The 11,157-nt window shown below is 43.7% G+C and overlaps 1 protein-coding gene across 2 annotated transcripts in view; it reads right to left on the minus strand.

Moving 5' to 3' along the window:
* YWHAE (tyrosine 3-monooxygenase/tryptophan 5-monooxygenase activation protein epsilon) overlaps nucleotides 1-10,905 on the minus strand; it is a 55,548-nt gene extending 44,643 nt beyond the window's left edge. Inside the window, exon 1 of one of the 2 annotated variants that reach the window (XM_036268069.1) lies at nucleotides 10,735-10,905. In XM_036268069.1, the coding sequence (XP_036123962.1) occupies nucleotides 10,735-10,798 (64 nt within the window). In that variant the 5' untranslated portion in view covers nucleotides 10,799-10,905. The remainder of the gene's footprint in view (nucleotides 1-10,734) is intronic. The other variant, XM_036268070.1, reaches the window with a different exon arrangement.
* Nucleotides 10,906-11,157: the final 252 nt, after the last annotated feature.

Consider the following 11,157-nt stretch of genomic DNA (forward strand, 5'->3'; position numbering starts at 1 on the left):
AGTCAGTGAAAATAACTTTTTAAAGAACTTTTTCAGCCCGGCCAGTGTGGTTCAGTGGTTGATTGTCGGCCTATGCACCCAGAGATCGCCAGTTCAATTCCCGGTCACGGCACATGCCCAGGTTGTGGACAAAATCCCCAATGGGGTGCATGCAGGAGGCGGCCAATAGATGTTCTCTAGATGTTCTCTCTCATTGATATTTCTATCTTTTTCTCCCTCTCCCTTCTTCTCTATAATCGATAAAGAAAAAAATGTTAAATAAAAACAAAAAGAACTTTTTCCGTATTTTTGCTACCACATTAGGTAGTCAATGAAAAGAGAATGCAGCTTTCTACAGTCTTTAATATGAGACAAAGACCAGCACCAGGCATATATAGTGCACTACGTTATAGCAAACTCCATTGTTGTTACTAATTCAAATTAACTCTTTATTTGTACATCCTAACAAAATTATTCTGAAAGCATTTATCCATTCATTCACTATAAGCTCCCTAAAGAGATCTTTTGTCTATTTTATTTACCAATAAATCCCAAGTTTCTAGAACGGTGCCCAATACATAGTGGCACTCAATATGTGTCTGTCATATGCCTTGGAACTCACTTTTAATAGTCTGAATACTAAGGCTTTTCAAAACATGAAAATCTTAACACGCAAATATATACAACTTCTCCTTTACATGTATCAACCCAAACAGAGGAGAAAAATCAATTACATTCCCTGGTTTTGCTCAGTGGTTAGAGCGTCGGCCCATGGACCAGAGTTAGAGTTGCAGGCTCAATTCTGGTCAAGGGCACGTACTTTGTTTGTGCTTCGGTCCTTCACCGTGGTCGGGGTCGTGAGGGAGGCAACCAATTGATGTGTCTCTCTCACATTGATGTTTCTCTCTCTCTTTCCCTCTCTCCCTCCCTCGCACTCTATCTGAAAATAAATGGAAAAATATCCTCTGGTGAGGACGTGAAAAAAAAAGAGGAAAAAACAAATTGCTTAACCTTCTAAAGAATTTTAAAACCTTCCCAATTAGCTGCTGCTAGACAAAAAAAAAAAAACAAGACAACCTTTAACCCAGATTCTACAATTCTGAGTGCAGAGTATCTACCCCATGAGTCTCAAAATAAGGGGGTGGCGGGGAATTCCCCTTACTCCATCAAAACTAAGAGATTTCTCCTTAGAATTTAAGATCAGGCAGCTGAAGTAGCTGTAATAGAACCAAAAACATGTGGTGCAGAGGAAGTAGCAGCAGAAAGTAAGAGGTTGGGGAGGTAAGTGACCTAAGATACTGACTAATGGGGGGGGGACCTTAAAGTCTAAATATCTTTTCATAATTTTTGTAGAATTTGAGGGAAAAAAAAATTTTGTTTTGGAATATATCAGAAAAAAAATTGCCAGAAATAACCCTTATACTGATACAGTTCAGGAGAAAGGTTATACCATTTATTCAGATATATTATTGAACAGCTAAGGACCCCCCCCCCCCATCAAAATGTTAGTACTTTTCAGCCTTGACCAGTTTGGCTCTGCAGTTAGAGCATTAGCGCAAGGACCAGAGTCACAGGTTGGATTCCAGTCAAGGGCATGTACCTTGGTTGGGGCTCGATGCTGGCCCCAGTGGGGGTCATGCAGGAGGCAATCAATCGATGTCTCTCCCTCATGTGTTTCTCTCATGTTGATGTCCCTCTCTCTCTCTCCCCCTCCCTCTCTCCCTTCCACTCTATCTAAAATCAATTGAAAAATATCCTCTGGGGAGGATTAACCAAAAAAAGAATAAAAATTGTAGGGAAAAATGTTCATTCCACACAGGAAAACATTTTGTATTAATGAATACCTTTTTTTTAAATCCTCACCTGAGGACATTTTTTCGATATTTTGTCCAGATAGAATGGGAAGGGGGAAGAGAGGGAGAGAGAGAAACATGGACCTGAAAGGGACACATCGAGTAGTTGCCACCTGCACGACCCAACCAAGGCCGGGGACAAACTGCAACCGAGGTACATGCCCTTAGAGGGAGCCAAACCCGGGTCTCTCTGGACCACAGGCCGACGCTCTAACCGCTGAACCAAACTGGCCAGTGTTTAATGAATACCTTTTGGAAAAAAATTGATGAAAACAAATTCATAGCTGTTAAGTAATATTTTCTAGTCAAACAGCACACAAGTATTTTCACATTTCCATGGTAATCCTAGTATAAACATTTACTAATTAATTTATAATTTAACTTATTTTGATAAAATAAAATCAATCACAAATTCTTAGGTAGGACACTTAGCATTTCTACAACACAAAGGTGTTCACAGTTCCAAGTTCCTACAAAGTCCTTAAATGACTAACCACCAAGGACACAATATTTCTACAACACAAGGTATTCATAACCATTCCAAGGTCCTAGAAAATCCTTAAATGACTAAGGATTAAATAGTATTAATTGCTAACTTTCTACTAATCAAAACCTATTCACTGTCCAGGGTTTACACTAAGACTTTAGAATCACATTTCATGCCCTAGCCGGTTTGCTCAGCGGTTAGAGCCTGCAGTCCAGAGAGACTGGGGTTCAGTTCCCGCTAAGGGCACGTACCTCGGTTGCAGTTTGTCCCAGGCCCCAGTTGGGGTCTTGTGGGTGGCAACCACTCGATGTGTCTCTCTCACATCGATGTTTCTCTCTCTCTTTCTCTTCCTCTCCCTCCCACTCTATCTGAACAAAAAATGTCCTCGGGTGAGGATTAAAAAAAATAAAATAAGCCCTGGCCGGTTTGGCTTAGCGGTTAGAGCATCGGCCTGCAGTCCGGAGAGACCCGGGTTCGGTTCCCGCTAAGGGCACGTACTTCGGTTGCAGTTTGTCCCCGGCCCTGGTTGGTCGTGTGGGTGGCAGCCACTCGATGTGTCCCTTTCACATCGATGTTTCTCTCTCTCTGTCTCTTCCTCTCCCTCCCTCCCACTCTATCTACAAAAAATGGAAAAATGTCCTCGGGTGAGGATAAAAAAAAATAAATAAATAAAATAAAAAAATAAAATAAAATCACATTTCACAAAATTGGTTACATGTTCAGGTACTCCTCACCTTTCAAAGTTCAAATGAACGCCAATTCACTTTTAAGAAAGACCTACACTAGCAGGGCCTGTTTTCACTGAATGAAAGAAATCCAAGAGGATTTTAGCTTTTAGGAAAAAGGCAAAAAGCAAAAACAGCATTCAGCATTTGCCGTTATAGAGGCAGTACAAACCCAACAGCAGGGAGATCGGCACCCACAAGCTCCTTCCTGTGAGCTACACTCAGCATCAACTGCCATAGTTTTGAACCTTGTCTGTGAACATAAGTGCTATATCTTTTTTTTTATCCTCACCCAAGGACATTTTTCCTTTTTTTTAATCCTCACTAGAAGACATTTTTCCATTTTTTGTTCAGATAGAGCGGGAGGGAGAGAGAGAAACATCGATGTGAAGGGACATATCAAGTGGCTGCCACCTGCATGACCAACCAGGGCCAGGGACAAACTGCAACCGAGGTACGTGCCCTTAGCGGGAACCGAACCCGGGTCTCTCTGTACCGCAGGCCGACGCTCCAACCACTGAGCCAAACCAGCCAGGGCCATTTTTCCTTTTTTTTTCAGGTAGAGTGGGAGGGAGAGAGAGGAACAGAGAGAGAGAGAGAAACATCGACGCGAAAGGATCACATCGAGTGGCTGCCACCCACACGACCGACCAGGGCCGGGGACAAACTGCAACCAAGGTACGCGCCCTTAGCAGGAACCGAACCCGGGTCTCTCTGGACCGCAGGCTGACGCTCCAACCGCTGAGTCAAACTGGCCAGGGCTAAGTGCTATATCTTGATTATTTTTCTAGTCAGTAATCTGAGACTGCTAATATGCAAATATTTTAACACTGACTTACTTTTGCATTTTCATACTATGAAACCTTTCTCCCCAAATCCATAGATAACAAGTGTTATATTCTCCTGAATATTAACCCAGAATAAATATCAAAAAACTACATACCAGGATCTACATGTCCAAAGTATAGACTACACTGTTTGGGAATAAATTTGAACAACCTTCACTTTCTGGGTATGCAAATTCAAGTCAAGATTAAGAATTTTACTTTGAGATATATATTTATGTAGATGTAACTTAGAGATTAAACCCATGAGAATATGCTTGCAAAGAATAACTCAAAAAAGGTAGATTACCTTCTAATATGACTATAACAGATCAGTAGCAAAGACACTGGCTTTATCATTCACACTGAATGAGAATCTCTCACAAATAATAATGCTACCTGACAAGTACTATTCTTTGCAGTTTACAAAACCTCACAATTTCATGACAGTCCTGTAAATTAGCAAGCAAAGCAAGTATCATTAATCCCCATTCTATAGATAAGGAAATTCAGATGACTTCAAGGCCTTTCCAATACACCACATCTTACAAAATATGAAATGGTCATAACTCTTATTTATAGTGTAAAGTGTCACATCTCCTTTAAACCAAGCAAAGAGGTAAAGTAAACATATTTCATATTGCTTTAGCTAGATCAAAGCCTGACACCATTACAATCAATCCTAACATTCACAGATCTGCCTAGCTGATGTGATGAATCACCAGGGGAAGGCAATCAAGTCAGGATTAAGTTTAAAAAAAAAATAAACCAGGATCATGGTAATTTGTTTTCTAAACTACACAGGATTTGATGTTCTGAACAGAACGGTCATGATCGGCTGGTGTGGCTCAGTGGTTGAGCATCAACCCATGGCCCACCAGATCAGTCATCAGTTCGATTCCCAGTCAGGCCACATGCCCAGGTTATGGGCCAAATCCCCAGTGGGGGACATGCAGGAGGTTCTCTCACTGATGTGTCTCTTTCTCTCGCTCTCCCTTCCTCTCTCAAATTAATCAAGAAAAAATTTTAAAAATAAAAAAATAAACAGAATGGTCATAGCAAGCTGTGGGTAAGAGTAAATGTATTTTGGGGGAAAATTTTGAGGGTAGGATAGACACTTGCTAAGACCTAAGTCAAGTATTTTTAAACACAGATCTAGCTCAAGGTAGACATACATAAAACCAACATACTTGGCTTTGACACTATCACTCAGATTGACTAGTTCATATGCCAGCAAGTTCTATTTTCAGCAACTACCGTATCCCTGGCTTTTCCAGTTCCCATGTGCCTTTGTCTTACGTTCTGCCAAATGTTGACTTCATTTGAGAAAGAAGAAAACCAATCTAAGGACTTAGATCTAAGATATCTCTGTGGTAAAGAGATGAACAAAGCTTAGGAAACGTTTGTTATGAATCTAAATGAGACAACTAGTAGTAACAAGTGGTCTTAAAGTAGGATGACTATAGGGGCAAGTATGCAGCTCAGGACAATCCCAGTTTATGCATACAGAACAATTATAAATTGGTTCCTCTTCATTTCAGGGTATCCTAATTTGGATGATAAATTATAACGACCCTTTTATTATTATGGCAGTTATTGTAATTAGTCAATTTATTTTTTTTCCTTTATTGATTTGAGAGAGAGGAAGTGAGAGGGAGGGGGATAGAAAAATCGGGAGAGAGAACATGGATTGGCTGCCTCCTGCATCCCATGCCCCTCACTAGGGATCGGGCCCACAACCTGAGCATGTGTCCCAAACAGGAATCAAACTGGCAACCTCCTGGTTCATGGGTCAACACTCAACCACTGAGCTACACCGGCCGGACCATATAATTGGTCAATTTAAATGAGCTTCTGAAATTGTTCTAGAAATGTGACTAGCATGAATATTTAGTTATTGAGTTCAAGCCATAAAATTGTTGACAATGCAATTTGGATATAACAGTATTGAACTTTATCAAACTGTTAACTGACCATTTCAAAAAAAAGTAAACATAACTACTTCCTGTTGCTGTTCCTCACTATCCCTTAATGGATTCTGTTTGTCAGCTATCTGAGAACATCTGTGAATCACTTGCCAACCTTTCTCCTAAGTTTTACAATTACACCAGTAACTTAAGGGCTACATCCGTTAAGGAAAAGGGGTAGAGGAAAATAAAAGAAATGCATGGCCATGCCCTGGCCAGGTAGCTCTGTTGGTTAGAATATCATCCCAACAGGCCAACGTTTCAGGTTAGGGCATATACAATAATCAGCCAAGGAATGCATAAGTAGGTGGAGTGGTGAATCAGTGTTTGTTTCTCTCACTCTTTTCCTACCTATGTCAATGTTATAATAAGTATAAACTTTTGTGAAAGCTGTGAAAACTCTCTCTATATATGACATTATTTAATTAAAAGTTTGAATTTTAGCCCTGGCCAGTTTGGCTCAGCGGTTAGAGCGTCGACCTGCGGTCCTGAGAGACCCGGGTTCGGTTCCCGCTAAGGGCGCGTACCTCGGTTGCAGTTTGTCCCCGGCCCTGGTCGGTCGTGTGGGTGGCAGCCACTCGATGTGTTCCTTTCACATTGATGTTTCTCTCTCTCTCTCTGTTCCTCTCTCTCCCTCCCACTCTACCTGAACAAAAAAATGGGAAAATGTCCTCGGGTGAGGATAAAAAAAAAAAAAAAAGTTTGAATTTTAATTTTTATCCTATGCCTGTTGTTACTATTTAAATACACAACTCTTGCCCTGGCCTGTGTGACCCAGTTGGTTAGACTGTTGTCCATGCACTGAAGGTTTTCAAGTTTAATTCCAGGTCAGGGCACACATCCAGGTTGTGGGTTCAATCCCCAGTTGGGACAAGTATAGTAGGCAATCAGATCAATGTCTCTCTCTCACATTGATTTTTCTCTCTTTCTCTCTGCCCCTTCCTCTCTAAAACAAAATCTATAAACACATACCCTACGGTGAGGCCTAAATACACACATTTTGTTGTTGTTAATCCTCACCCGAGAATGGTTTTCCATTGATTTTTACAAAGTGGAAGGAGGGAGGGGGAGAAAGAGAGAAACATGGATGTGAGAGCGAGAGAGCGCGAGAGCGCGAGAGCCCGAGAGAGCGCGAGAGCCATTGATTAGTTGCCTCCCAAAGGTGCCCGACTGGGGCTGGGGTTCAAACCTGTAACCTAGGTACATGCCCTTGACAGGGAATGGAACCCAAGACCCTTCGGTTCGAAGGCCAACACTCAACCACTGAGCCATGCCAGCCAGATACCCATTTTGTTGTTGTTGTTCAGATAGAGTGGGAGGGAAAGAGAGGAAGAGAGAGAAAGAGAGAAACATCGATGTGAAAGAGACACATCGAGTGACTGCCTCCCGTACAACCCAACCAGGGCCGGGGGCAAACTGCAACCAAGGTATGTGCCCTTAGCAGGAACCGAACCCGGGTCTCTCTGGACCACAGGCCGATGCTCTAACCGCTGAGCCAAACAGGCCAGGGCCAGGCACCCATTTTTTCTAACAAGCCATATATTAAGAAATTAATTCAAAACCCCTCACTGACTACCAGAATAAGTTACAGATGAGGAGGTTCTGGTATTTTAAAAGGACCGCTCTCTAAGTAGTTAATGCAGAACAGATGTATTCCAGGTACTGATGTATTCAGAGTGAATCAAATGTGACCATCAACTTTATTAGTTTGGCTCAGCAGTTCAAGTATAGGCCCACAGACCTATGGGTCTCGGGTTCAATTCCTGGTCAAGAAAACGTACTTGGGTTGCAGGTTTGGTCCCACCCCAGTCAAGGTTGGTCAGGGTCATGCAGGAGTGAGGCAACCAATGGATGTCTCTCTCACATCGATGTCGATATATCTGTCTGTCTCTGCCTCTCCCCCACCCCCACCCTACCACTCTATCTAAAAATCAGTGGAAAAATATTGAGTAAGGATTAACAAAACAGAAAAAAAGGCAAAACCAGCAACTACCCCACAAACCCAAATATAGTGTATGCTGACCCCTCTACTCTCAGAAAACATGAAAAGTACCCCCCCACCTCTATAGTCCCCACTTTTCTGTACTATTGTGATTCATAAGGTTGGGGCAGTAAAGACAGTTCAGGAATGTTAAAAGATCACAGACTTCCTTAAAATGTCCACAAATGATATAAAAACTATTCCTTAGACTACTGACTTAAATAATGGGATGCTAGATATAATCTTCAAAGTGAGCAGACCTAGTTCCAAACCTCAGTATTTCCTATCTGCAACCCAAAATTGTTCTTTTTCTAAACACAGCTTAGCTCTTCCTCTAGTACCTTTAAATAAACCATATAAATTTATTCCAATTCCCCAGGACAGAGTTAAGTGATGGTACAAAGAAGTATTAGATTCAATACAGCATGCAAAATGAATGATGAAGGGAGTGCAGGAAGAATGAGAAAAGCCACTATTTATATCCAAATACCCAATACCAAATCATTCAAATGCACTCTCTCACTTTCTTCCACTCCCCACACTTGATAAACTGATGACTAAAACTATGGGATCATTTTTTGTCATTACAAACACTGAACTATTGTACCCAATGAAGGAGTAGTCACAGGTGGAGTCTGATTTCTGATAATTGTCCTCCTCTTCTTCCTTGCCAATGAATCCCTCTCTATCTTGTACCCAGCAATCACAAGAGTTCCTCTCCACCTCGTAGACTATATCCTTTCCCCTTTAGATTCTGAAGGAGACACCAAAAGTATACAAATAATGATTTGGATCTATCTCCAGAGATCTATGTTGAATAACCAATAAGAGATTTGGTCAAAAATCCTCAGCACTCAATTCCAAAGTGTGATTACCACTGAACAGTCAATTTACTTGGAAACTATAATCATGAGCTTCCAAAACAGTTGTTAAAACACATTTTTAAAAAATGTTCCTCTATGTCCTTTTGATAATCACAAGTTTACTCAGAGCCTAAAATCCCTACAGAACAGAGAGCACTCAAATGTAATTTCAAGTTTACTTCCAAGGGCACTGGTAGATTAAGAGGGAAATCTAAGCATGAGATGGAAAAAGAAAAAACTTCCATTACAAGCACACCTACATGTGTTTGACTTTTAAACACTGAAATAAAGACAAATCTGACCTTGAGCTGTACTTCCCATCTATTCCCCTCCCCCTCCCAACAGGAACCTTGTTCAAATAGCAATTTAAGGATTTACGAAATGAAATTTAATGCAGAATCTTTCCTAAATTTGAGTTCTAAGCCTTTTCTCCTAATTTTCAAAGTCCTGAATCCTAATGCATGATACTAGCCCTGCGGCTATTAACATGACAAATAGGTATTCAACGAAAGCAACGGTCCTACATAACATTTTGAAAAATAAACGGTTTAGTAATTGAGAAAAATCTAAACATCAATAGCACCTGACTCCATCCGTGTCTCACCCCACAAAAGCATTAAACCCAGAGAAACCACATATACGATTTTTGTTTTTATACTACCTTTTAAGGATGTGGGGATTATTGAAGTACCTAGGTCCATAATGGGGGGAGGGGCAATTTTTAAAAAGCAGCAGCCTGGAACTGCCTAAACAGACACAATGCACAAATTCGATCAAGTTCTGGAAAATGACGAAAGAATCTTTATGGGCAACAGGGCAATGAACAAAGAAAAACTGTTCAAATCTGTACATAAAACCACTTACTCAAAACGGGGGAAAAGAAGACAGGATCTGCTGGTACCCCTCTATGTTTGTAATCCCAAAACCCAAGCCCCAGCTGAATGACTGGGATAAGTTAAGATCCCCAATAAGGACAAGTTAAGATCCCCAACACGCATTCCAAACCCGGGCAGTCAACCAAAATGAAGTTACTAAACGATATTCGAAATAACTTTATTTGTCAACAGGTCTTTCTCCACTTGCCCTAATGGTGCGTGTAAACAGCACAGTCATTATTTTCACAAACTGGCGGACTGAGACACGGGCACTGGAAAAGGGCTAAGACTCTTGGTCTCCTTGTTTCCTGCTCAGTGTTCTATCCACCAGAACCCACAGTTTACGGAGACAGAAAATAATTACAGGAACTTGGAGCTCTCCGGTTTAAGCCCGAGGAAAGGGAGCGGGAGGGGAGGGAGGTTTTTCTAGAACTCCCCAGAAGAAGGCGAGGCTGAACGTAAAGCCTAAAAAAACCTCACTACAAGGTGTGCCGGCCTACGGGAAAGAAATACGATCGCAGCATCTCCGCTGGCCTCCGCCCAAGGATGAACAGCAGTGATTCCCACCGTCTCCCCTTCCCCCGCCTCCTTCAAGGCTGCCCCCCACCACATGCCCAGAGAAGACCTCCGCTCGCTAGGCTTCTCCTTTGTGAGACTCCACAGCCGCCGCCCCACATTGGGCCTCCGGGGAAAAGCCACCGCCCCCACCCGCCATATTTCCCTGAAAGGCGCCCGCGCTACAGCTCGCGGTCGCCACTCTCCCCCGTGTGGCGGGTGTCTTTCCCCCATCACCCTGCTCAATTGTTCTCCACATCCGAAGGCTGGCCAGAAGCTCCCCGGAGGATGGCTCGCCCGGAGACAGCACCCGCCATCTCCTCCCCTCCCCCGCCCCGGGACTCGCCCTCCCCCCCAGCCGCCATTTTACAACCAACTCCTCTACCCTATCGCCTTGGCCTCTTGGTTGGCAAGTGTCTGCAGCTGAGGACACTGAAGGGGTCAAATTCCTAGGCCTGGGGCCTCCCACCGCTCCGGGAGACCACAGGCTATTTCCTGCTTCCCGAATCCACGTCCCCGGGCCAGACTAGGAGACGATGCCGCCATTTTGTCTCCTGCTCCCGGCCTCTGTGGGCGGCGGCAGAGGGTCCGAGAATTGCAGCCCCCGGTTGACCCCCCAACTCACCGTCGTATCGCTCAGCCTGCTCGGCCAGCTTCGCCTGGTACACCAGATCCTCCCGATCATCCATAGCGGCAGCGGCTCCGGCAGGGTCTGCGCGACGGATGGAAGCGGATGGCGTCTCCGACTCTCTCAGCCTCTCGCTCCGCGTCCGAGCAGCAAAAATGGCGGCGCTTCAATCCGGGACTTCCGCCTGCGCACGCGGACAACTGCTCAGCTCTATGGCAACCGCTCCCTGGCAACTGGCGCGGGGGGCGGACCCGGAGCTCCGCGCCCGAAGAGGTTGGAACCAGCTAGACGCCCCTCCTCCGGAGGCTCAGCTGGAGCGGGAGCTCCGAGGCGGGAACCGTGACTGCGGGAAGAAAGAGCGACCCGGAGGGAATGAGGGAGGCCTGAAGCGAGGCCGCCCTGGACTGCTCCTGAATAGAG

This window comes from Molossus molossus, unplaced genomic scaffold, assembly GCF_014108415.1.
Source record: "Molossus molossus isolate mMolMol1 unplaced genomic scaffold, mMolMol1.p scaffold_m16_p_19, whole genome shotgun sequence".
In the NCBI taxonomy this organism is placed as follows: Eukaryota; Metazoa; Chordata; class Mammalia; order Chiroptera; family Molossidae; genus Molossus; species Molossus molossus.